Source organism: Pempheris klunzingeri, chromosome 3 (genome assembly GCF_042242105.1).
Source record: "Pempheris klunzingeri isolate RE-2024b chromosome 3, fPemKlu1.hap1, whole genome shotgun sequence".
Lineage (NCBI taxonomy): Eukaryota > Metazoa > Chordata > Actinopteri > Acropomatiformes > Pempheridae > Pempheris > Pempheris klunzingeri.
Genome location: NC_092014.1, coordinates 26,307,895 through 26,334,995, shown reverse-complemented (window position 1 = coordinate 26,334,995; position 27,101 = coordinate 26,307,895). Strand labels below are relative to the sequence as shown.

The 27,101-nt window shown below is 40.6% G+C and overlaps 3 protein-coding genes across 3 annotated transcripts; 1 reads left to right on the top strand and 2 right to left on the bottom strand.

Moving 5' to 3' along the window:
- Window positions 1–769: 769 nt before the first annotated feature.
- On the bottom strand, window positions 770–10,903 carry LOC139199233 (rho GDP-dissociation inhibitor 1-like). Its single transcript, XM_070828271.1, has 6 exons — window positions 10,808–10,903; window positions 6,420–6,608; window positions 4,373–4,456; window positions 1,776–1,852; window positions 1,437–1,500; window positions 770–1,079 (listed from the first exon to the last, which is right to left on the bottom strand). Exons 2-6 carry the CDS (start codon window positions 6,604–6,606, stop codon window positions 880–882), a joined length of 612 nt encoding a protein of 203 aa, XP_070684372.1. The 5' UTR covers window positions 6,607–6,608; window positions 10,808–10,903; the 3' UTR covers window positions 770–879.
- Window positions 10,904–12,109: 1,206 nt separating this feature from the next.
- LOC139198697 (THO complex subunit 4-like) lies at window positions 12,110–14,857 on the bottom strand. Its single transcript, XM_070827622.1, has 6 exons — window positions 14,573–14,857; window positions 13,469–13,618; window positions 13,232–13,379; window positions 13,056–13,122; window positions 12,726–12,903; window positions 12,110–12,630 (listed from the first exon to the last, which is right to left on the bottom strand). The coding sequence occupies exons 1-6, from the start codon at window positions 14,762–14,764 to the stop codon at window positions 12,616–12,618; spliced, it is 750 nt and encodes a 249-aa protein (XP_070683723.1). The 5' UTR covers window positions 14,765–14,857; the 3' UTR covers window positions 12,110–12,615.
- Window positions 14,858–16,473: 1,616 nt separating this feature from the next.
- LOC139198683 (excitatory amino acid transporter 3-like) lies at window positions 16,474–26,995 on the top strand. Its single transcript, XM_070827605.1, has 13 exons — window positions 16,474–16,534; window positions 18,643–18,783; window positions 20,982–21,074; window positions 21,745–21,853; window positions 22,259–22,301; window positions 22,399–22,458; window positions 22,540–22,757; window positions 23,811–23,918; window positions 24,712–24,834; window positions 24,973–25,167; window positions 25,330–25,464; window positions 26,418–26,534; window positions 26,741–26,995. The coding sequence occupies exons 1-13, from the start codon at window positions 16,474–16,476 to the stop codon at window positions 26,880–26,882; spliced, it is 1,545 nt and encodes a 514-aa protein (XP_070683706.1). The 3' UTR covers window positions 26,883–26,995.
- The last annotated feature ends 106 nt before the right edge of the window (window positions 26,996–27,101 follow it).

The window sequence follows — 27,101 nt, the reverse complement described above, 5'->3', positions numbered from 1 at the left end:
CACAAGGCATGCTAAATAGACACTGATAGGCTTAGATATTAGTCAATACATAAGGCAGCTTTTTTTTCACTCCCTTATTCACTTTGGCCCCAGTCCCCATTCAAAGGGGAGCGGGTGAATACATTGAGGGAAGGAGCAGATCTGAATGGATTGTTTTTTCCAAGGCAGGTATTGGTTATTATATCAAAAGACAGCAAGCAAGTAGGCAAGCAAAGGAATGCTGTAGCAAAACAGGGGGGAAGTGCTAGGTGGGGGGGGTTGGGGGGGCAGGTGGATGTGGTGGGGCCTGCTATGAACACAACAGCTGATGTGAATACAGTAACATTACACAACCATTGATACAATTATATAAAAAGGCAAACAAAAGTTGATTGTACAGTTGCTTTTCCACATGTACTTCATACTGAGAGGAAGACACCATTCTGGAGAGGTGGAAGGCGGGGTTAATCTCTTCAAGCAGCAAAAACCTGGGACAACATAAAAAGTGGAGGGCTGGGGGTGAGGAAGCAAGGTGCTGCATGGGGGGGGGGTACAGTGAGTGAGGATGGCAGGTTGGTGAGCAGAGGTGGATTGTGTGCAACCAGTGAAACGTTGGGCAGGCAGGGAGGTAATGGACGGACAGGCAGAAGGGGGAGGGGGGGGCTGCTGCTACTGCTGCTGCTACTGAGAGGTGGGAAGGAAGCCAGGGTGTTAAGACAGCGTGGTGGGAACTAAGGCATGACAGCATGAAATGTACGACAAAGTAAAAACAGAAGGCAGAAATGGTGGACACAGGGCGAGGATTGGGGGGGGGGGGGGGGGGGGGGGCTCTGAGGAACGCACGGGGTGGAGGGTTGGAGGATTTTCATTCCTCTCGCCCTCCAAACACAAAGGCCTCTTTTAGTCTTTCCAGTCTTTCTTGATGTTGAGATTCCACTCCCAGGACAGGTGGTCGTGCTTGTCGTCGTCAGTGAACTTGGATTTGATGACGTAGTTGCCGCGGGCCATCACGCCTTTAGGAGCCTCCTCCATCGTGGTCAGGAAGTCATATTCAGAGGGACGAGGCCCATAGCTGCCCACCATGTAGTCCGATTTATCAACTGTTAACAAAGAAGGGGGGATATGATGGTCAGACACATCTGAGAGGAGGGAGAGGGTCTTTGAATGCTCCTTTAGCCTGAGCTTACAGGTTGAGGACAGATAGTACTTTGCTAGCTGGGCTACTGAAGAATAACATTTAGCATTTCAATCGACGATAAACATTTGCAGGTACATTTTTAAGCTGATCAATATCCTACAACTGACTAGCTCATTAGCCAATGTGCAACATGAGATGTGTCCACCCACAATAACCCACATTAGGGGCACAGGATATCTGTGCGCTGCTGCTTTAAGACCCATAAAAGTTGCTTCAGGTTTTATTACTTGATTTGATTTCAGACAAAGTGTTCACTCACTCTTCATTCCTTTCCTGTATGTCTGCTGCACATACTTCAGACCCGAAACTATCTCCCTGTTCACCTGAGGAGACACAAAGTGTGTTAAAGACAACAACCCATCTTCTTAACTGGGACGACAGGCAAAGTTGGGAAATCCACGTCTTTCATTGTGATATCAGAGAACACATTTTGCATCCACCATTATTCCTAGAGGCATAACGACTTGTGTTCGTTGACCAAAATATCAGGTTTAAAAGCATTACCAGTGTCAAACTGAATCAACTTTGATGCATCAGGACAATCACATTTTCATGATGGCAGTGAATAGCAAGGCCAAATACTATCAGCAGCTCTCACCTTAAAGCTGATCTTTATTTTGTATTCAACTCCCTCCTTCAGAATAAAGGCCTGCCTTTTAAAAGCTTCCAGGTCTCCTGTTACAAACCAAAAGGGGAACAAGCACAGCCATCAACATTCAGTTCATCAGTCACAGTGATGCACATCATGACCGCTGGGAGAATTCAGGACAAATGAACATAATCAACATTGTGTCATGGGAAAAAATACACACCATAATCATCATTAGCAGTTATACTCATGATCCATGTATTTATTACATTAAACGTTAAATAATTCTAGCAGGTGGCCTATGTCCATTTCTTTTGAGCCAATTAGGGAGGAGGATGATGCGAATCATTTCTTCTTAAGGCCGTGATGTGAAACGTTACTGTTGTTCAGGCCTAGCAAAGTGCAGCATTTTGTGAAACATCAATATCCATTTGTCATTTAACTCTGGGTAGAACAGCCATCAAACATAGTTCCCAAAATGCTGGAGTGTCCCTTTAGTGTACCTGCTCATCTTCACATACTCCCACAAAGGATTAACTCCAAACATCAAGCCTGACACTGTGCCTGCCTGCCAAATGCTTTTTACTGTGATACTGAAGAAAACCCAAACGTGATGAATCTCAGTCAAGTTCTGAAGCTGGAGTGTCTTTTTCTATGATTTCTTCAGTTGCAATGGACATCAGAGATAATGATTTCCCCGGAGTGTAGGACATGCTAAGCCTAAAGATATGTGCATCGTATCTGTTCACGCTTTATCAAGTTATTAGTCTGAGGAGAAGTGGGTGCAAATTGCAGCAATCTGACGCTAATTGTTTAACTATTAAGTATTGTTGTTAAACTATGTAGTATTTACAGTTTTAGAAACAGGCTCTTGATTTCAGTCTTAACTTCCAGAATGCTCCTGCTGAGCCAAGCATGTGCTGGCCTCTTTTCCTGGAGATCCTTCTTACATTTCAAGGCAACAATAATCCAACATCATATACGTCTAGCATACAGAAGCTGCACTGATTCCTTTACTGGCAGTGATGTAACTTACTGACTAACTTGAATGACTCATCCTCAGCAGATCTTTACTTTTGCTTCAAAAACTCTCTCAAGATGCATTTAAAAAGTCATCATTGGGAAATTGCTTAAATGGGTTGAAATATATGTTTTTCTATACAACCATGAACATCCCACCTGTTCACACTGAGATGCTACTTACCAGGCACACCTGTACACTCTGTTGGGATGCTTTATAGTGTCTCAGATAGTTTTAATCAGCCCTTTGAAACAATCTACATGGCTACAGGCTACTATGTGATTAGCTTTAAAAAGAACAAATGACCCTTTTCAGCCACAGCAACTTGTCCAGAAGCCCAGAAGCTTCTAGTTGTTCCCTAAGTACTCACTTATTGTGATGTCCCAAGAAGTGCCTGGGAACAGTTTTCACTACTGGACCCTGAGGACAAACAGAGGCCTCCCAGCTTTACTCAGACTACAAACAAGCACTCCTTACTACCATCAATATTAGAGGCTGGAATGACATTTTTAATGTTACTGAGTGTTATTGAGTTGTGTACCGTAGCTGACTTCCTGACCGGCCTGAAACATAGAGCATTAGACAGAGTGGGTGTCCAGAGGCAGAGTCAGCAGGGCGTTACCACTTTGAAAACAGGCCTCTAACCTTTCTGCCGTTTGGATTCTCCTCCTGCAGGTCTCTTTTTCCACGATCAATTCAAACATCACTGTCACGCTTCAGTAACTTTAAGAACGCACATGAGTGTGTTGTTATGTCTCACACGATGAGGTTGCCTTCTATCGATCTAACACACCGGATCTTCCGGGGCCTGAAGGTTAGCACAGATGAAAACATCAATGTGCCAAAAAGCTGTTAAAAAATTCATTCCTGACTTTTAGTTCCTGGGACATGTGGGGGGACAGTGGGTCCAATGAAAAGCACATTTCACCTACGGTACCACTGAGTAGAAAGGCTGTGACTCATCTAGAGAATTTTAGCCTCATGATGGTATAAGAACTTTATTGTGATTTCGGTTGTAAAAGTACAGTTATAACCACAATAAAAGGTAAAAGGGTATAAAGAGATATTCGATAGAAGGCATGCAAGTATAACAACATGAGAGTCAAGAGAGATGTGAGGAAAGGTAGACAGGACAGACTGTTCTGGATGGATTCAAATATAGGCCAGCTGGGCCACGTGTAGCTTCAGTAAAGAGACGAAGGTCATAACCGCTAAATGGTTGCTGGAAAATCAGGAGTACATTTTTAGTCATCAGCCAAACAGAAAAAAAGAATCCAGTCTGTGTATGGCTCGAGGCAATCAGGGAATCCACATTCATTGACACAGATTTAAAGTCCCGCTGACTGATCTGTAAGTACTGTTGGTTGAATCAGTACTGCGGTCAACAGCATTGCTATATTTGACTGGGACAGATATAACTAGGAGAAAGATTCAGAAAGAAACATTTGTGTGTGTGAAGTAACACTATGAAGTGACACTAGATCAAACACGGCTGCTTATGACCCCTTTTAATTTGACCACAACCTGTCAAAACCAGATCTAATCTCTATATCTGCTTCATACACCAGCCCAAACAGGGACTCACCTTGCAGGTCCAGGACCAGGGGGTTTGGAGCAGTTTCACAAATCAGAGACATCCGGGTCACTTGGACATTGGAAACTGTGGGGTCTGAGACAAGAGTGGAAAAAAAAGTTTCTTATTAAACCTCACTGGTTGTGCAGTGTATTCACTTTTAGCTTTTCATGCCATGCAAACTTTTGTTACATTCATATTAACCCTCTGGAGTCCAGGCTGACTGGGGTTCATTTTGCAGGCTCTTTGCATTCATTCTTGCCTTTGTTTTTAAACTGATTTACAAATCCTTAGTCATAATCTTACAAAATATCATTACAGAACAGTTTGAGGTTGTAAAAGGTTGTTTGATCAATTATGTGGCACATACAAACACAGCAAAAATGTAAGTAATAAAACTATAATATAGTCTACAAAATGATTTTATTATTTACTAGTTCCCTTTTAATTGAAACTCTATTCATCCCTGTAAATCACTGAAAATATTAATAACAATCTAAGTTTTAAATATTTCATTCAAAACAAAAGTTGCACTTTCAACTGCTTTTCAGATTGATCTCAATAAAGTTATGTGATAAAGCATGCTCAGTGTATTCACACGTGAATAGACAAATTGCAGAGGGGTAACCACAACACTCATAACATCAGGATGGCGAATAAAGACACCAAAACCATTTGTATGTACAATTCATTTACACGTATGCATTACACAAAACCTGCGTACACACACAGACAACTTAGAGGAAGCTTCAAACATTTACAAGAGGCCTGTGCATGATGGGTGGGCAGTAACAAGCAGCTGTCTAAGTGAGAGGTCTCAGGGGGGCTGAAATCAGGACAGCCTGCTGTAGTTGGGACAGTCTCTGCATTAATTAGACTGAAGTTTTTTTTAATCAGTCCAACTGAAGCAGCCTTTTCTCTTCACTGAGAGACAGAACAATGATACATCAGGACTCCAACATACTAGAAAATACTAGGCTGCCATGAATGCATATATGTTGAATACATACAATTCCTCCTGCAGTTTGATTTAGCACACAAGATCTGAAAATATGGAAAGACAACCAATGTTACACCTGAGCCCCCCCAATATAATCTCTGACACGACCTACATCAAGCTCTGTGGTAGCATTCATCTTTGGTTTTCTGTTTATCCTCAAAACAAATGTTCATTTCATCAAAACATAAATGCCTTGAACAAAACAAGCCTTGAACTACTTTACCTCAAAAACTTCAGTTGCAACTCAGATTTAGGGCTGATGAGGAGAAATGGGTGCAAAATTTCATGTAACCAATCACAACACACGTGAAACCAGAAACAACGTGACGAAGAAGCTGTGATGACTGATCAGCTGTAGCCAATTAATGTTAATTCTGCTAGAATTATGAAAATGTTAGCTGTAGTATGGTTAATAAGCTCTCTTCATCCTCGTGTCTGTACTATTTACAACTGGCAAAATATGGTATTCTGAGAGAAGAAACACCACTTTGTATCACTGGTCTGCTGTTCATAGAAAACTGAACAGATGTGCTTCTCTTTTAATCAATTAAGCAGTCCATACAGGCTGCAGAGACTTATTTGCAGTATTTTGCTCTGAGCACTGCTGTAGGTGACCTACACTCAGTACTGTCCCTGAATGCATCCTGTGGACACATAGACGAGGACTGAAGCTGCAGCTGACCTGCCACTTTCATTGCGTGGACTGTGTAGATTTAGTGTTGGTCTGTGAAGCAAAGCTAGAGTTCAGAACTGTTATCAATGGTAGCATTCACTTCATGCCATCTTCACCTACCTAGGTGAAAAAGGTGTCATCAGAACACTATTGAGAAAATAGATTTTAAAAAGCCAATAAAAAGCTAAATTGCCGTCAGACAAAATCCAGTGGGATCAGAGAGTGCAGAATGCATTTTGCTTCTCCACAGGGACCATGATTGGTCAATACACTAGGACTTCAAACAGAAACCAAAATCCTGTCCCTTGCCTACAGTTTCAGCCATTTGAACTGTAACAACTGTCTATTAAACCACCACCAATTTACACACACACACACACACTTACCATTGTCAGAGTTGCCTGTGCCAAGCAGAGCTTCCTTATATTTGCGTAGACTCTCATCGTCCTTATCCAGCTCATGGATCTCTTTCACTGATTTCTGGGCCGGTGCTTTGTAATTCACCGGCTCCGGCTCCTCGTTTTCGGCGGCGATGGCTGCTAGCTGTTCTGGAGTCACCTCATCCTCAGCCATGTCTGGAGACAGAGAGGGTTCAAGGGGGAGGAAAAACAATGTCAATGGCACATAAAAAGAGAGCAGGTAGGACTGAGGAAAAAAGCGAAGGAGGAATGGGCACTTGTCTCTAGGGGAGGTTGTTAATCACGGGACAAACCGATGAGCACAACAATACTGTAAGTGGGAAATGCTGATACAAAGTGTCCAGCCTGCTGCATTGGTGTGCGACTGTGAGGTTGTGTTGATAGGGTGACAGCAGCGGTACCATAAGCAGCGTTTCTTTATGCTGCTGCTGATGATCTGGCTGCTGTGTGATGTCATCTAAACACATTTCTCTGAAATAACGTCATCACCGACATTTATGAATGATGAGGTGTCGTCATGCTTCATGATATAAGCCCTCTCTCCTGGAGGGTATGGCTCTTCACAGGCCCAGACATTGTTTAGGCCATAGGAAAAAAACGGTGTTCCTTTGACATGAATAAAATGAGCCCACAGGGATGTTTTTGAAAAATATTCACCCATCAAACATTGAGGTCTCTCACTGCCTGTACTTCCTCTGGGCAATAAATTCACCAGTGTCCAACACATGGCTTTAAAAACTCATCTGATGCAGTGTATTTCTTTCTTGGTTTTTTGTTTTTAGTTTAAGTTAAGTTTTTTCTGCATGGAAAACACCATTTTGTGAAGAACAATCTGAAGTACAAGATTACTTTTGTGCACATGAAACACTGGATAAAGAGGCCATACAGTTCATATCTTTTTTTCCACATCATTTTCCTATGGCAGGGTCATCGCTCACTAAGGAGCTTAGTGAAGAAATTCCTATGCTGAAATATAACGAGTAACAATAGCAGGAAGAGCTTTGTTTATGCCAAAAAACTTGACATTCATGTTAAGGCCATCCCACCCACGACACAGACACAACAGGCCTCTGATCCCCCAGTAGGACTCAAGAGATGCAGTGTGAGTTTGTCGTTTGGTTTGGTTTGTGTCCATTCTTTAAAGTTACATTCTGTGCTTCAATCCTCTAAAAAGTGAAGATTTGCTGCTTTTCTTCATTTTAGATAACACTGCACTTAATACCTGTTAGCTGGCCAAAAGAAATTTGATGACAGCACACAAGGCTTTAGTAGATTGTGATGGGCCTTTGAACTATTTCCAAAACCACACAATTCATCAATTAATTAGCAGATTATAGATAGGTAAGGAAAATAATAAATAAATTAATAGAAGGCCTAATGTACACCTATTCTAATAATCCATTAATCTTTAAGCCAATTCTTAAGAAGAAATCCCCATAAAAAGAGACATACTCAAATGTGAGCATATGGACATATTAGGACAAAACATGCATTTCAATGGCCATTTTTTACTGTTTGCTGACAAAACAATTAGCCAGTTAATTGAGTAAACAATTATTAGTTACAGAAATGCATTTAGCTACATAACGAAAGATAGCTGTAAGCTAATTATACCATCATCTCCCAAAACAGTGCTAAGCCAGTTATAATGCTTTACTACCTACCTAAAGCACTTCACACTTTAAAGTGAACCACAGTGCTCAGGAAAGCGTTATTAAGGTGAGTGACAGATTTTTAGGACATGGCAATAGGGCTGCTCAACCAACTGTATATTGCAAATCAAATTTCCATTATTATCTGACATTTCAAATTTGGTACGAGGAGACAAAAATTGCTGTTCGGTAATTCTGTAGCTCTTAAGTATAAATAAAGAAGTTCCGCACACTCTGGCTCCATATGTGTTTCTTTTTTATTAGGGGATGTTTCAGGACACAGACACCGATTTATGGGCCACACCCTTTTATAGCAAAACATCTGATAGTGATTAGACAATTGTGTCTCAACCTCAGGGTGTGGAAAACAATTGAGAGACTTCAGTGAGTAAAACTCCTACATCAGTTGTACAGGAAATCCAGCCAATAAAGTGGCAAATAAAGTGGCAAGAATTGTAATCTTTCATATTACATAAAAAGTATTCCATTCCAATTTTCTGGTTCATTCAAAAAATGTTAAAGATAGATACATTTAGAATAGATTTCTAATAGATATGCAGGAAAAATTAAACCTCAGCTCTAAATGAACATCATAAACAACCTGATCTAAACATTAAATACATAGAGGTACCTTACAGAGACAATTCAAGTCTAAATCTATACTGCAACACTCTTGTCTCTTCTTAAGTCTAATTCCTGTGATCAGTACCTCACTACAACCCTTGGTGTGTGTTACTTTTCCATTACTAAATTATATCTTAAGTAACCATAACTAACACTCACAATGATCCTGTCACCATCTGCAGGCGGTTGCTATTATCCCTACACAAATTCCTCCTTCTGGTTTGAAGTGAGAATCTCTGAACATTCCTCTTTTTTCGGCTTTCTCCTCTGACCTGCCCAAACTAGCAGGCGTCAGAGGAATGTCTGCATGCAGTAAAGGAGGGAACTCTGTCTACTGGGGAGCTTTAGTCTATAGTCATAAACGTGCCTGAACAGGGTGCAAAAGCCGTTTAAAATTGTAACTTTACCTCCTCACCATTCCACCAACATATACATGGATTTTGGCACTTGAAGTAATAACAAGTGACCAATTCAGGACTTGGGAAGCATCTGTAAAATGTGCTTATGCTCAACTTTAAACTGGTTGCACTATTGTTAAATCTTAACCATAATGAGACAATGTAAGATACATTTTTTAATTTGGTTTAGTAGAAGCAAGTTCCCTGGTACTGCCACTGCAGCAAAAGGAGTCCAGACTCTTTTTATTGAACATTCCTTTGATCTCGAGATGCACTCCACTGTTTTGCATAACTAAATTTGATATCCGCAAGAGACAAAATTTGGATCAAGGCTGTTTGCAGTGACAGGAGAGGTGCTGGTGGGGGAGGGGGCTTCAGAGGGAATGCATTATGTAACTGTTGGCATTAAATTCTCTGTCACTGTGGTGAAGAATCAAGAAGTTGCTCTTCCCTTCTGTGAGGTGGAAAAGCTTCCTGAACATATCTGCAGTGGCAGAAGATGGATGGTTGTGAATTATGTATTCTTGGGCATATAGCTTTAAAGTCATTAAATTAAGTTTTGATCATTCTGCCTAACTGACCATCTGTGCCTTGTTTCTACAGTTCAAATGGTTTCAAAGGCACAAGGATTAAGGAGGAGTTTACCTAAAGTAATATAACAGGCCTCAGCATGTGCTGTCATGCAAAACATCAACATTTGGAAATTTCAGGATTGCACTGGAATCCAATGGGACAGGCCCGCCCCATCCAACCAGGAGGGGAAGAAGCAGCCTTCAGCAGGTAAACCTCTGGCTGGACAAGACGGGAAGCTGAAAACTTCAAAGTCACATATACAGAGGAAGCACACACGAGTCTGATTTATTCACTGAAGTTTACCTCTTTTGTTTGGCCTAGGTTCTTCTCAGTAAATCTTTTGAGTATTCAACGATCACAAAATGATGGTCAACAGCACTCTCTATCCCGAGTCTTTCGGTCCCTGCTGGACTGACACCAAGAATAGATGTTAACCAATACGAAATCATAAGGAAAATGAGGACACACAAAGACTACTGCATTCTCCCGCTGTTATTCATGCTTTACTTCCATTTTTCTGGCAAATCAATGTTGCAAATCACAGCTTTTAGAAAATCAGTGTTACTGAATAAAATGTTTCCTTGAAAGAGGTACGTTGGAATGACACAGCTGTGGGCTTTAAAGTTACTGAATTTCGTTAAGTTAGTGTCCACCACAAGTAAAGTGTGTCAGGTCAGTCTGCTGTCAAGAGGCTAACCGCAGCTACCGAAGCATATAACGGGAGCTGGCATGTAATGACTGTGGCAGCTAGCTAACGCTGCCGCTGAAGACCGGCATCTTTCCACGGAGCCGGCTAAGATAACGATACTGATTTGTGCTGGCTGCAAAAGTTAACTAGCCTGAGTGATTTAATTGATTCATGGTCGACAAAGGGGCTCAACTTTTCTTGGCGCCGACCCTCTCACACAAGGGTGGGACTGAGGAGAGAGACAAGTGGCTAGCTGCTGGCTCGCTGGGAACAATTCAGCCCAGCTAACCAGAGCCAGCGGCTAACGTTAGCCTGACAAGTTATCATCAGTGAAAATCAAACCGGTTTCAGCGCGTTGTGCCGGTGACGGCTATTCTACGGTTGTTACTATTCACTGCCCTGGAACCCGGAGAGACTTACCTTTATATTGTATGCTGTGGTTATTTCAGGTGTCTTTGCAGTAAGTGCGTTCGTTGCTCGGCGCTCCGGTGCAAGTATGGCGAACAAGGGAACGGCGCCGCCCCGTGCGTGTCCCGCGCACCACTGTTCCAGGAACGGGTCCGCGCGCACTGCACGTCACTTGCGTGCAGTGCGGCGCGGTGACGCTCGGTGCCGCGCGCTACTGAAAACCTTGTTTCTACCATGGAAATGTAGTTCACAGAGAAAACATGGAGGATTTTTACCTTCTTTTATGCTTCGAATACTTAAATATGGTGCAGGGAATTACAGAGTATGGGACATGTATCGGTTTCTCCTTTTATTCTCACAACCAAAGTGGTCAAACTAGGTGTGGAAAAAAGTGAAATCTCCCTTTTTGCTCTATCAAAAGTAAAATTAAGGTTTAACAAAATTGGAAGAGTTTCCAGCTGCATTAAAGCTTTACCTAAACATCATTTTGGTATTTAACTCCCCTTTATAATGTCTTCCTTTTGCACTTTGCCACAGTGCTCTTAATGCTTTATGTACAGCACTTGTTGAAAAGTGCTGGCTAGTTAAGAGAAAAGTATGGTAACATGCAAGGGATAGACAGGGGGATCTCTTTATTCTCACCATCATGTGACTATTAGGCTGCCACAGCGCTGTACTATGAAGACAGACTAGGGGGTTATCAGTCATGTTGAGCCTAAAGCCGGGCTCTCAGTGTCACAAAGGTGGCTCCCTTTTAACGTGGCTAAAGTATCGTAGTAACTCATGCTGCAAACATTTTGTGCAGAAAGGGAACACACACAGAACCTGAAGCAGAAAGCCTGAGCTTTACCTCTGATAGAGTTTAGTGTTTGTTCATCCAGATCACACAAAGAAAGCCTGGCTATGCTGAACTTACCTCTAGTACAGCCCTCTGGATACTTTACATTGTCTGTAATAAAGATGTTTAACAGGTCAGGTATCTGTTAACAGACTGATGTAGATAACTCCTAGAAGAGAGAGACTGTATGTAGTATTAATGTACAACACAGCCCTCTAACAAAAGAAAAGCTACTAGTCACTTGGTCTGTACGTAACTTTAGGCAGATGATTCTGTGTAACTGACATTACTCTTTTTACTTGCACCAGTGCTTTAGCATCATTTAGCATTTGCCCTCATCACTTGCTATTCAGCAAAACAGCTTTAAAATCAGGCTTATGTTTAGCACACTTTGTTAATGCATATGACGTGTGAATATCTAAATCCGACCTGACTGATACGGTATTCGGAAACACACAGAATAGCAAAAGAGACAACACAACTCTGTTTTCAGTTGGCTGTATTTGGATTTCATTCATCTCTGAAATGCAGATATTGTCACAGTGAAGAGCATTGGCACTTTGAGTCTCTAGAATAGACATGTCCAAATAAACAAGTCAATATAATTATGTACAAAACCCTTTGCAATATGTTCATATGTCAAGTATACAGTACCAAATAACAGAACTATAGCATTGCATTCAAGAGTCAAACCACTGAATCATGTTCACAAAGTTAAAAAAGAAAAAGAATCAAAGAAATGGCCCACACATCTGGAAAAGAGCACAGGAGCTAGTGGCCTACATTGAAAAATTCTCAAAAATTAACTGCCCCAGAAACACTGTTACAAAAACTGAGAAATATTAAAATCAAGGGAACGTGATGGTCCATACAATAAAATGCCCTCAAAAGACAAGTGTAATAAAATCTGATTCATCATATTAAATATCCGGTCAGTCAGGTTTAAAAATAAAAAGATGGGAGCAGCCTCGTCTGAGCACTTCTAACTGGTGTCCATCTGAAACATATGAAAAATAAAAATAAATCAGTATTGATAGTACTGACAGCATAAGCAGAAGACGAAAAATCATTTCATGCAACCCGAGTCCATACCTTGGCATTGTAGGCATCTAACTGGGCATCCAGCTCCTCAGCAGAAAGTTGGGGTCTGTTTCCACTTCCTCTGCCTCTTCCCCGACTTCTGAAACCTCCGCTGCTGCCGCCACCACCTTGCCTCCTTTCGGTCCTTTCAAACCTGGGCTGTCCAAGCCTACTCCGGTCAAACCCTCGGCTTGAAATGCAAAAAGAACAAATGTTTTTACGTTGTTGTTGTCCAACCCCCCCTACCGAAGTAGAGCCACTTCAGTTTAGAAGTATTTGTCTACTGGAGCCTCATAATTCACCATCATCCATCTTCCAAAAGTCAGTAATTTAAATGCTTACCTCTGTGTTGGCGGACTACTCAGTGCATCAGCCGATGAAGTCACTTGCTGGATCTTCATGGGGCGACCTAAAGACATTTTAAAAATTCTAATTTAAACAAGTGAGAGAGCACTTCTCTTAAGTACCCCTGAAGAAACAACAGCCATGGCATTGTAGCATGAGAAGTGAATCCTCACCATCAAGAGGAACACCATTATAGTGCTTCATGGCTTTGAGTGCATCTGCTTTATTTCCAAAGTGAACATCTGCGGTTCCTTTACTGCGACCAGAGCGGTCGTAGTGTATGGATGCCTTCTTTAAATCCCCAAACTCTGAGAACAGCTCCTGGGGAGAGAAAAAAAAAAAAAACACCGACATGAGTCACGTTCACAGCACGTTCATCCTAGTAGATTCATTGGGTTTAACGAAATTACCTTGATGTCTGAGTCAGAGACGCCAAAGTCAAGATTAGAAACTAGCAACTTGCTGCTTCTTTCTGCTCCAGAACTCTGATCTCTGTGTCCATGTCCATCAGCATCCTCCTCAAACATGTCATGCTGCCATTTGTCTGGTAACTCTCTGGGCTGTAAAAGGCAACAAAAGCAAATAGTTATTAAGTTCCATGTGCTTTGGAAAAAAAACTCCCCAATTGGTGGACTGGTGATCAGATAAATATTAATCCAAATTCCAACATTGTGGAGTGATCAACAGGACGACTCTTGAGGAACTTTCGCATCTGAATTCCAGACAATGTCTGGAGAATCATGTTCGGAGTGGCATTTTCACACATGCACAACACAACAGGAGATGGTCCGCTTCAGGCACATTAACCTACTGGAAATACTCTTTTGGCTTAGGCGAAGGGGGGGCGCCTGGATAAAGCGCGTGGAAGGCAGGATGGCCTGTGTGAACGACCCTTCTCCCCCTGATGTTTGTATCATTGTGGTTTTGTAGGTCTGAAAGAGCTGACCACTGTTTCACCTCTATGATCACTGTGGTGTTCTGAAAAAGTCAAATGACTACAATTATTGTAATTTATCCCAAAAAAAACGTTTGAAATGAGGCCAGAAGTATCGTCCAGATTTTCCATAGGATTAGTCCATTAAAAGATGGAGGGGTAATGGCTTCTCTCCAATGACAAAACCTGGTGGTTGAAACCACGAGTGATAGACGCCAGCGACCAGTGGCTGATCTTCCTCACCTGACAAACTTCTCAAAGAACATCTTCACACAGAGCAGCCATCTTGAACAAACATCCATGCAGGCAAAGTCTCACATGGGGACGGGTTTAGCTTCATTAACACGTTGTTTCTGATGGGTGCTGATAACGAGCAGTGGCCCACAGTTGTGTAGACATATGAAGTGATTCAGACGGGTACCATGCTAGCTTCTCCTTTGTCGCTGCTAACAAAGCTAGGTGGGGGAAGTCCGTTAACGTGAATGCTAACCACGGACGATAGGCCACAAAGAACACATGATAAAAAACCTCGCCACGTTACTTTCATTTCTGCTCAATTTCAACTGCTTCTCGTTCATACCCTGGTGTATGGCGTGGCTCTGTTGTTTCTATCACGGTTGAAGTTATTCTGTCGACTCCAGCCCGGCCTCGACGATCCACCGGCCCGACCGGAACTTCCACCCGGCCTGGAAGATACTCCCCCGCGGCCGCTGCCTCCTTTCTTATTCATCTTGATAATGTCGTCCAAAGACATACTCATCTTGTCAGACATCGTGGTGCGTGTGGTTGTAGCTTGTAGCTTACGCCGAAGACGGACAAAAGAACTTTCGGCGTTGAGACGTGGTTGTTTATCTACTGCCTCCGGTGGCGCGGTATTGAAACAGCGGAAATGCGTAATTTGAGGAAGTGGCGACAACACCGAAGTCCCGCCCCCTGTGCTGGTAAACTTTACTGACCAAAATCAGACTGAACAATGCAAACGAGGTAATACTGTCAGAGCAAAGTGAAAGCTTTTTAATTGATTAGTGAAGAACACAATAAAACCTAAACTGTGCAGGAAGTTTGTGATTAATAATTTCTTTTTAATATCTTCACAAGAAACAACATTTGAAGATGATACCATTTGACTGGTAATTTATATGATATATAATCACCGACTAAAAGAAACCATCGCTCTGCAAAATAAAAGAAAAAAACAAGTTGGAATTATATATGGAGATTTCTTTTTTAAAGAAAAAAACAGATTCAGAAAGCAACAATGATGTTTGTCCAAATAATGAATAAATCGAGGTAGTCACCTGGCTAACTTTTACAACTGCATCATATTAATAATTTGTGTTAATTGTAATAATTTGTTTGCAAATTAAGAACGTGCAGCATGTAATTCAAAAAGAAAGTGAACAAACAGTAAACTGAAATATGTAATGTATATATGAAGGAGCTTTTGTTAGCAGTGCATCCGACTGCCTCATTAAACATCATGGTGCCTGCAGCTGTTTGTCATCACAGCCTGATTAGATCTTTCCCCAGGGCCGTCCTGGCGTCACTGACCACTTGATCGCTCATGTCCTTAACTAGAAACAATTTATCTGCAGTTTTGGCCAGGAAATTATCAGCCCACCTAAATCATCTGCCCCCTGAAAAGAGGGCTTAACCAGTCCCAGAACCACAGTGGTGTGTGAGAGTGGCAAAACCTTTAATATTGTACACAAGCTTTCATCTTGTAGATTGGGCTTTAATAATGAGAATGGGATATATGGTGCCAAAAAGGGTTATATGAATATTGGTGAAACATTTTTTTTAAAATATGATTTATCATGTCAACATGGGCCTGCTGTGTCCCATAAGAACCTTTAGGATCCTGTACATTATCTATGCGCCACAATGATACAGTCCATATACAGCACACGGCCTATGAGCCCTTACTGTACCTGTGTGTGTATATATATATGTGTATGTGTATATATATATATATATATATATATATATATATATATATATATATATATATATATATATATATATATAATAATCAATTAAAAAGCTTTATATATATATATATATATATATATATATATATATATATATATATATATATATATATATATATATATATATATATATATATATATATATATATATATATATATTTAGCATAAACTACCCTCAGCCAGGAGTCTGGCCTGTTGTCCTTCGTCGGTACCGTGGTTCTCATCATGTGTGGGTTAGAGAGGATTGTTCGAGTTGTTCGTTCAGATGGGTTCAAAAACAGAGGACAAAATAAGTAAGTAACATGTTCATCTAACTAATAAATATCGGCTAAACAATCTGCTATTCAAATATTTAAAGTATTGGTTTTGTATTTTTTGCTGATGTCAGTTTTTTTTTTTTTTTTTTTTTACTACTTTTAGCTAAGTAGATAGCGTGAAAATGGAGGCTAACGTTACTGAGGAGGCTGACCCTTCTGGGGGCTGTAAGAAGATGTTGAGTTACATATTGGAGAATATATTTCTGGCTTCCAGTCTAGCAGCTGTTGCACTGGGTAAGTAACTAAGTGATAACTAACTGGCTAAAAGTTATCGTTAGTTTCTTTACAATGACGCTACTTTGGTTCGGCAAATATTTGAACTAGTTAGCTAGCTAGTTAGCTAGTTAGCTAGCTCGTAACGGCAAATGTACAAGAGTTAGTCACACTTTGATATAGATACTCTATTCATCCCCTAGGAGAGTTTCATCGTGACTGTATAATAATAATTATCGTTTTAATCACACCAAAATTCATTTACTGTCGTGTTTTGTATGAAATTAAATAAAAGCGCCCATGCTGTTGCCAAGGCAACCACAGCATCCTGACTACGGATATAACTGAATATGGCGCCGGAAAAATCACGTTACTTTGACAGCTCACAAGTGATGTTATGTTATGTAATTTACCAGAAATTCGTACTTAGTAAGGACCCTTTCACGATGTTATAGTGATGAGCATTAACCTTACATTATTGTCATTGTTGCATTACATGTTAGCAGTGATTTAATGTCAGAATCAAAATTCCTTTAATAATCCCCAGGGGGAAATTGCTTTTGTTACACACAGCTCCAAAAGAATAAGAATAAACTTCAAACACAAAAGTAAAAATATAAATATATAAAAGTATGTATAAAAAATTATTATTACAAATTATTACACAGATGTTAAGTAATGTAATGATTGATGTAAGGCTGCCTGTGGGGGCAGAGCGCATTTTAGCTGCTTTACACAGGGTTGGGGACTTCACTCACACAGGTGTGAGTGAACAAAACACCCAAAGTGACGTGTTTCTGATATTAATTGACATTAAATCCTGAGGGTCTATCGTGGAATGATTGTATCTACAGACCAGACTTGGCACACATGATACAGGCACATCAGATTGGCCTCATGAATCGTTTTAAAAGTTCTATTTTTCTGGCTTGTTAGTTAAGTAAGAGCTGGGGATTCAATTGCTGTAGCTCTAGCTATTGTCCTTTAGGGTGAATGAGATCATTCTGATAGATTGGAGGTTGGAGTTATCTATTTTTACAAATGATAATGAATTTGGTTAAGCATGACACAGAAACAGGATCTACGCACTTAAAACGTTGCCAGTTACTATTGTTGTAGTTCAACTTTGTTCGGTGTTTCATGGACACTTCAAAACGTTCTTTGATTCAATAATTCAATTCAATTTTTAAATTCAATTTATTTTGTATAGCCCAATATCACAACAGAGTTGTCTCACAGTGCTTTACAAAGTTCACTGAAATAAACAAGAAGTGTAAGCGAACGAACAATCTAATAAAGAGTCCAGCAGTCGATGAGGCCAATGGATCGGTCTGATGGATCAGTCCGAGGCATCACCTGCCCTTTATGACCCTCCTTCTTCGGGAAGGAAAAACTCAAAAAACCCAGTGGGAAAAGAGAAACCTCCGGGAGCACCACAGTGAAGGAGAGATCCAGCTCCCAAGGACGGACAGGCTGTAGCCTTGGACAGACGCACATCCATTGGCTGATGGAGAACCACATCAGGGGGACCAGGACCAGGATCCGTAGGAACCAGAGAATCACATCAGCAGAACCAGGACCAGGATCCACAGGAACCAGAGAACCACATTAGCGGGACCGGGACCAGGACCCACAGGAACCAGAGAACCACATCAGCAGGGCCAGGACCAGGATCCACAGGATCAACAGGAACCTGAGAGATGAGAAAGCACAGAAAGACTCCGGGGAAGATAGCAAGTTATAGTTAATAGCAGTTAATAATGATTTATTAGTGTTAGAGGAGCCACTAGATATCTGCTCAGATGTAGTCTGAGCCTATTCTATAAAATGAGGTCAGGTATCTTGGACACCATGACTTATTGTGTGTGTAGAATTTGAAAAGTGTCTTTTTTTGGCGCCATCCACTGGTATATCAGTATTATCACTGTGGCACACTACCTCAACCTGGATCTGTTTTTTGATGTGTTCTATGATTTTCCACTATACGATTCATGGTTGGCCGAAAAGAATGAATCTCTTTTTGTGAAAAAGCTGTTTTAACATTGTTTTACCTCTCTCCCATTATTATTCTGAGTATCTTAAACCACTTTCTGTGCTTAATTTCTAAAATGTTTTTTATTGTGTCATAGGTGTTGGCCTTGGCTTCATTATCAAGATCTATGTCCATTTGTCCGAGTTGGACCAAATCTACCTCAGCTTTCCAGGAGAAATACTCATGCAGATGCTTCAGATGGTGACTGTTCCTCTCATTGTTACAAGTGTGATAACAGGTAAGGCACTGTACTATTTCTCACACTGTTAACTGTTACATTAGGTACTGTGTGTTATAACCATAGCATTTAGAAGGAGCAAACTGGTAGTTTGACAAGTTTATTAAACCAAAATTAAAAGTGAATCCTTCCGTCTGTGTAACTCAAGCCACTGGGGCCTAAACTCACAATTACATAATAATGGTAAATGATAAAACGTAGAGTAATAGGAGCACAAGCATATAAGAGTCAACAAACTCACTCAGTATTGACATTTACACAGCAATATCTACTTTAACTTTGCTAACATTAGCTACCATAAACTACTGGTCGTACTAGACCAAGTATGACTGGAGCAGCAAAACCTCACAGTGTGTTGAATCGTGCAACTGTATTTTATTGTTCATGAATTCAATTTTCATTTGTAAGAGGAAAGTTCAGATTATTTGAATTCGAGTTGTATGAGGTACTTATTCAATGTCAACGTATAACCTGCAGTATTATGCAGTCAGCACGCACACAGTTTGGCTGCAGTCCCGGCATGCAAGCTAAGTGATGTGCTCTTATGGATGGGGGCAGCAGGAAAATGTGTTTTTGCCACATAGGAAAAGGCCCATCTAAAATAAAAATCAATATCAGCTTAAGTGCATGCTGTATTTAGAATATTTTCACTACTTTACATTGCATCAGAAAACTCACAGACAAAAACGGTAATTTTATTTTACAGAACACTGGAGCTGCTAGTCTCCAGCTGCCTCAATCAACAAACTTAACTAGTTTAGTTGCACAGTTATGTAAACAAAGTAACTGACTGAGACAGCAGTACACCAGCAACTCCTGTGTTCGTCTAGGTAAAATGTTTTTGTAAATGGAGTCTGGTGGCTTAAAAGAGGGCAAAGATGTGTATAATAGCATATAATTGCTTCAGTTCCACAGTCTGACTGCAAGGTAAAGTGGTGAAAATATTCTAAATATAGAGTTAAGTTCACTTAAACTGATTTTGATCTCTTTTTGGTCCTTTTGAGCCTTTTTTAGGAGGCTAGAATATGTTCTCCTCTTGTCGCTGTCCACAGCAATGCATTGCTTATCTTTCATGCTGGGACTCTGACTGGCTTTTCCAAACAGGGCACATGCTGACTGACACCTACTGTAAGTAATACACTGACTATGGATAAGTACCTCATGCAACCCCACTTCAAAAAATGCGAACTATACCTTTTAAATATTTACAAAGCCTGTAACATTGGTTGCAGTCCTCTGTTTCTTCTTCTTCTTCTTCTTGTCCTTCATTGGCACATAGCTACATAATCGCCACCAACTTAAAGCTGGGGTAGGCAGTTTGTTTTAGTGTCACTGGGCCAAAAAATCAATAATAATAACTGCATATTGTAAATGGGGCTGTCTAAGAACCTCAGCGCCTCCCCTTGCTCTGATTTCAGGCTTTAGTATTTCTAGTCTCTGACGGTAGTTTTCGACCAATCCCAGGTCCTTTCAGAGAGAGAGTGAGTGTTCCTGTTGGCATCTCTTCAGATGCCACTGAAATCTGATGGCAGAGAGTTCTACAGAAAACGTTGCTATTCCAGCCTTTGCAACAACCGACTACACTGCAAAGCAACTGAAAAAAGGAAAAGGCTGACACCAAATGCAGTAAATCACAAGTTAATATCAGGGATGCGTTCCCGAGATGGAGAATACTTTGGGATGAAGATGCTAACTTCATTTTCCTGTAACATTAATATCTAAATGTAACTGTAACTTTAGCCATGAATCATATCAAAGGGCTTTACAGGTCCTCATGTTTGCAAAGAAAAGTAATTCTCATAGAACTGCTGCTATTCAGTATAACAGCACTGAGATAACAAACAGGATTTGTTGATGCTGCTAACCACCTGCATGTCTCTGTGCTGCTGGCCTGTGCTCGTCTGTTGGGAGGGGCTCAGGACAGAGGGGGGAGAACTGCAAGAGGAGCGCTGCATTTTTCAAATTCTGTCTTTTTTGCTGTCTTTTCCAGAGAACTGCCTACCCAAGCTGTAACTGAAACCTTTTCTTTGTCAGAAATCAGTCCCAATGAAGACAGTCCACTATGCGCTCTTATTCAGAGTACCTGGAAAACTGTTTCAGGAACTGAAAAACTGTTCCATTTATTGCGTCATATATCGTAGAATATGATCAATTGTATTTCACCCTCACACATTTCTGTGTTCTTGTTTTTTTTATAGGTGTTTCTGGTTTAAGTGTTGAAACTTCCAGAAAAATCGCTGCACGTGCAGTGATATATTTTGTCTCAACCACTCTTATGTCTGTGACCATAGGTAAGAGAGATGTACATTGCTTTATTTGGAAAGGTGCTGCACTGAAATTATGTAATGTTCCAAAACGTCAGGAACCAGTCAGATGGATGAAAGTCTCCCACATTAAAAGCATAGGTCAAATCTTTTGAAGTGGAAGTTGTATCATATTTATCCATTGTCACTGCCTACAATACACTGACTATGGACAAGTACCTCATACAACCACACTTCAAAAACTCTGAACTTTTCCTTTAACAGGTGCATCAAAACTAATTTTTAAAATGAATGATTGTATTGTAATTTAGTCAGGTGATAGGATTTTCAACCGAGCATCAGTAGCAGTAGAGTGAATAGTAAAGATGAAATCTGTAATTTGCTTCCTGCTTCACAGTGATGGCAGATGAGCCACAACATCTGTTCTCACATCCAAATGTTGCAAATGTTACAAAGATATAATGCTGAAAAGGAAAGATCTCAATCATTTACAGTGGGGACAGTATGATGTTCAAACATACCTTACAATCCTACATACAAACCAGATGTGAATGGGAATCTCAGACCTTTGTTATAATTATGCACCAGTTTTGTTGGTTGTTCTTTTTCAGTCCATAGGACTTTGACTGTGTGGATGTGCTCCTGTTATATGTGGAAGGGCTATAGCACACTTGCTGTGTTGGATTGTTTGTTGTAGGGTTAGTATTGGTACTGATGATCAAGCCAGGAGTTGCTTACGCTGTTAGAAAAGATGACCAAGAGGATGAGTCTTTCTCCACCGTCGATGCTTTGTTGGACCTAGTGAGGTGAGAACAAAGTGTTCTGACATCATTTCTGGTTTCTCTGCATATTCAGTTCAGCAAGGTTTTTAAAATGTTGGACAAATCTAACTAGAAGATATAAATCACTCTTATTCCTTTAGAGTCACATCCATTTCAGTTTTTTCTCATGTAGAAATAACGCAGCACAAAGCTTTGCAAACTTCAAGCAAACGTCACATCACAGCTGCTTTTCTTGTGTGTTTGGCAACATCCACAACCTTACTGATAATAATAATACATTTTATTTAAGGGCGCCTTTCATGACACTCAAGGTCACCTTACAAAAATACAAATAAAAAGTGCATTACAACAGGCATAAAAACAGGTGTAAAACAGGCATATACAGGTATAACAGCTTACTGATTTCTGACTTGTGTTTGTTGTTTATAGGAACATGGTCCCACAAAACCTGATTCAAGCTTGCATCCGACAGGCATGTTTTTCATTAAGGCATACTACAGTATATGCTACTCATTTCCTCTTTTTCCGTGTAAGACTCATGATGACATTCATCTTTTTTTTTTTTGCAGTACAAGACTGAGAGGGTGGAGTTTGACATTGAAGAGGAGCAAAATTCTAGCCTGGAAACAGTAAATGATGTTCATTGTCAAGATTATTTTGTGAAGTTTGCATTTGCAGTGATGATCGGTGCTACATGCATGTGCTGTCAGACCTTTATTGTTAACGAGTTTCTGGTGTCGTTACAGAATGCGACAGGCGTGCGACTGGAGGGCCACTACGTTGAAGGAGCCAACACACTGGGCTTGATTGTCTGGTCTTTTATTTTTGGTGTGACCTTCAACAGGATGGGAGAAAAAGGAAAAGTCATTGTAGAGGTCCTTACTGTGCTCAATGAAGCCACAAAACGCGTGGTCCACCTGATACTCTGGTACGGGAGGGCGGGTTGTCACAGTGCTTAGTAGAGCAAAAACATGATGCCAAACATTTGGCGCAATGTCATTCTCATTTCTGTCTGGCCATATTGTGGAATGACACAAACACTGAGGTGAAGAGACATTTAGTATTTTTTAAGGGTCAGGGTAATGCTGCTTCATGTTATTGTTGTTTTTGTAATACAAGCTTGTAGGCGATTCATAAACACTTCAAACATTTCTTAAAAAGAGGAAGGTAGCGGCTTTGATATTAGTTCACTTCTCAGGTGCTAGCTAAAGGTGTGGTAGCAGCATTAATCCTTTGTCATCAGTGGGGCTGGTTGCCACGGTTGTGACATCCATTAGATATTACAGTCATAATGAGTTGTTATGGAAGTATCCCTTTAATAAAACACTACATTTCTTAATTTTACTGATAAGAATAAGCCAAACAAATAAGCATGACTCACATTCATGGTTTAAACAATTAGACAAACACACTGAAAACTGATTTGTTGTTGTCTTTAGCTTAAAAAAGCTTTAAAGTTACAAATGTGTTTGAAAATCCCATTTTTCCTGAAACCCCACTGATAACTACAGGGACAACTCCTCCACACTTTGTGACAAGCTACCACATGATGGCGTTGGTTGTCACAGTGTATAAGATTGTCTTTCATGGTTAATAACTTGCTGTCAAAATGAGTTATAAGAATGAAAAGGATATCCATTTCAACCCAAGACCTTAGTCTTCCCTGTGGTGTAGGAATGTTAAAAGATGTGATGATAATGAAACGCTCAGTCTAGTACAAATATGGGGTCTTTTCTGACTAAACATGGCAGTGTCTTTCACCCTCCTCCTCCTGTTAAATGCTGCATGTGTTCTAAAAGTATTTCAGATAAATGTTTTGGTGTCCTGCCATCTGAATTCGTAATCACATTTGATTTCCTCCATTTTCTGAAGTGCAGGAAACATAACTGGTTTGTTTTGGAATGTTATATTGATAGTATTCAGACGACTGTCTCTATTAACAAAGCCTTCAGTTGTTTTCATTTCATGGTTTTCTTTCCAGGTACTTGCCAGTTGGAGTGGTGTTCATGATTGCAAGCCACGTCATTGAGGTCCATGACTGGGAGACTACCTTCAAACTTTTAAAGTTCATGTTAGTGGTTGTTCTGGGGTATGTTAACTTTCACTGTTTTAGCACTGTTGATGAAGTGGCAGCATGGCTCTACATTTAGCAGCATTTCTGACTTTCTAAGGAACTAGTGAAGCACATTTTGTTTTCTGACAAAATGGTTTACCAGTCTTTAAGTGCAACATTTGTTCTTGATCATTCCTGACTCTAAACAACTATTTGTGATCAGTTACTAAACAAGCAATGAGTCCTACAGAAAAGTACAGACTAGGCCTTACTATGCAACTTTTAAAAGTGCACTGTGTAGGATTTAGGGGGATCTATTGGCAGAAATGGAAAATAATATCCATAATTCTCTTTTCAGTAGTGTATATCACCTGAAATGTTGTGTTTCGTTGCCTAAGAATGAACCCTTTATATCTATATAGGGAGCAGGTCCTCTTCCATGGAGTCACCATTTTTCTACAGCAGTCCAGAATGGCAAAAACTGAGCTTTTCATATTTTTACATTGAAGTAGCAGCTTGAATTTGGTGGCACGAATGCACCGGTTGGAAGACGAAGAAGAAAGAGGAGGAATACCATTTTGTGTTGTGACAAATGGAGGATCATTTACAAGAAAAAGCAAAGGGAACGTGAATACTCATCAGCCACCGTAGCTTCTCTACCTGTGTATTGTATTACAACAGTCCTATCAGATAAAGTCCTTTCAAACTCCTTTCACAAGTTACATAGTCTCGCACTTAGTCTCCCACCCAGCAGCTGCAGCGTGGATGCAAACTTGGTAATTGTATTTGATTTAATCAGTATTAATTGTGCATTCATTGTGTGTTACAGGCTAATAATCCATGGAACGTTAGTTCTCCCACTGGTCTATTTCCTGTGTGCGAGAAGTAACCCCTGTGATGTTGTGAAGGGGGTTTCTCCTGCTTTACTGACTGCACTGCTTATCTCGTCCAGGTAAGATGATGCACCAGAGAATCCCAGAGAGCTTAGAGGTCAATGCAACTGCTCATTTGTACATTCATCATCACAGCAGTCTGAGCCAAGTTATTTTTTGATATGAGTAAATTAAAAGATGCACTGTGTTTCTCCCAGCTCTGCCACACTACCGCTTACTTTCCAATGTTGTGAGGAGCGACTTAAGATCGACAAAAGAGTCACTCGCTTCATGCTGCCCATTGGGACCAACATCAACATGGACGGAACTGCTCTTTACGAGGTGGTTGCAGCAGTTTTCATCGCCCAGCTCAACCATATCCATCTGGACTTGAGCCAACTAATTACCCTATCGTAAGCCACTCTCCCTGTTCTTAAGGAACTCACATCTCAACACAGTCTCATCTAAGCACTAACATTGGTTAAGAATATATAATATGGGACCTCTTAAGAGGAAGAGACTTTAAAAAGGCACAGTCCAGTAGTGGACTTGCAGCATCTGTGTTTGATCTGCAGTGTGACATCAGCCATTTCCAGCATCGGAGCAGCAGGGATCCCAGCCACAGGAGCAGTGACCACTCTCTTTGTTTTGACGGCAGTTGGTTTACCTGCGAAGGAAGCCTCCATTCTGGTGGCTGTAGAGTGGCTCCTGTAAGTTTGATCTTTTGTTCAGAACTAGACATTGATACAAAATGTCCCAAGAATAGATTACTACAGCTACTCTTTTCTATGTGGTACTAATTTTATTGATTACTCAGTCCGTCCTGATTAGATATCCTCCTGATATCTAGTCTCAAACCAGCGATTTACTAAATCCGGTTGCAGCAACTTAAAACTTAAATGTTTTAGCTAATAAAGAATGATAACTTTGGTATTTTTAAACCTGGCCCCTATTTTTACATATTTTGAATTTAAAATGACTGGAAGATTTGGAATTGGTCCAGTAGAACGACAGCCCCGAAACCTGCTGAAATTGCTCAACGTAATCCTAATGGGCTGCGATGAAAGTATGTCCACTAAAAATGCTCTTTTTGCCTCTGACAGGCTCAGATAGTCATTTTAAATGTCTGACAACATTATGTAACCATTATATAGCCTGTGAGATCAGTTTTGCTTAACCGGAAACAGTCGTTTTATTGCTCTCTTCAATGCCACCAGACTCCATTAACATCTTACCTTGCAGAACACAGTAGTTGCTGCTAAATCGCTGCCTCGATCAAATATTGTCTTGGATCCAAACTGAACCATTAAAACAACAAAGTCACACAACCTAATTGATATTATATTATAATTGATAGTTAAGAGAGACCCAACAATTCAAGAATTCAAAATGAAGGATTCAAGAATCCCCGCACGAGGAAGCATCAGGCATTAGGGGACAGTGGTAAGAAAAACTCCCCTTTAACGGGAGGAAAGCTCTAATAGAACCGGGCTCAGATATTTGGGTACAGCTGAGCTAAGAAATAGTTTGTGTGGTGTAACCAATCTTCACATAGTAAACACTCAGGTTTCAATTATGCAAAGTTTGAACATACAAAGAACTGGTGCAACCAGATGCTGATCAGCATGTATCCTCATAGTCTAATGTTGTCTGTGCCTTTCAGAGACCGCTGCAACACTGTCATCAATGTCATGGGAGACTGCATCGGCGTGGCACTTGTTTACCAAGTGTCGAAAAAAGAACTGCAAGAAATGAGGGAGCAAGCACAGGAAATGACGAGGTATCAATGTTTTTTTCATTTGAACATAGAGTTTTTCAATCTGATGCAAATTCCTCCAATACAGCACACCAGGAGCAGGAAACTGCTCCTAAAAAACAAACATGCTGATTTTAGTCACACCTAGTTGTTATTCAGAGATGGGAAACCCTCTGAGCTTTTTTCCAGTTTGTCTCACGCTGCTGATGACCATGTGCTTTACTTGGAAGTAGTGCTGAGGGCCTCACCCCAAGCGATGTCCAACTCCACGTCCGCAACCAGGACTCTGATGACACCCTGTATGCCACGACACACCAGGACATTGATGCAGAGTACACCCAGAGCGAGGACCGGTCCAGCAAGGACATGTGAAGTGGGGACTCAGAATAAACAGGACGAACCTAGTTCCATGGAATCTTTTTGATGAGATATTATTTGAATTGAATTGATGTAACAGATGTAGTTATTTAACTAAATTTAATTGATGTAAGTTATTGAAGTAAACTGATGTAATCGAATTGAACTGGATGTATTTCAGTATTTATTGGTAAATGAATATGAAACAAATGGCAGCTTGTATTTTAATACAGG

Bases quoted from the DNA above. Each gene is read 5' to 3' on its own strand.
- LOC139198697 (XM_070827622.1), bottom strand. From the start codon at position 14,764: ATGTCTGACAAGATGAGTATGTCTTTGGACGACATTATCAAGATGAAT. The intron at 13,619-14,572 runs GTATGAACGAGA...TGCCTTTTACAG, and splicing joins GAGCCACGCCATACACCAGG to CCCAGAGAGTTACCAGACAA. The intron at 12,904-13,055 runs GTAAGCATTTAA...TTGCATTTCAAG, and splicing joins AGTAGTCCGCCAACACAGAG to CCGAGGGTTTGACCGGAGTA.
- LOC139198683 (XM_070827605.1), top strand. From the start codon at position 16,474: ATGTTGAGTTACATATTGGAGAATATATTTCTGGCTTCCAGTCTAGCA. The intron at 18,784-20,981 runs GTAAGGCACTGT...TTTTTTTTATAG, and splicing joins TGTTACAAGTGTGATAACAG to GTGTTTCTGGTTTAAGTGTT. The intron at 21,854-22,258 runs GTGAGAACAAAG...TGTTGTTTATAG, and splicing joins GCTTTGTTGGACCTAGTGAG to GAACATGGTCCCACAAAACC.
- LOC139199233 (XM_070828271.1), bottom strand. From the start codon at position 6,606: ATGGCTGAGGATGAGGTGACTCCAGAACAGCTAGCAGCCATCGCCGCC. The intron at 1,501-1,775 runs GTGAGAGCTGCT...GTGTCTCCTCAG, and splicing joins AAATAAAGATCAGCTTTAAG to GTGAACAGGGAGATAGTTTC. The intron at 1,080-1,436 runs GTGAGTGAACAC...CTTTGTTAACAG, and splicing joins ATACAGGAAAGGAATGAAGA to TTGATAAATCGGACTACATG.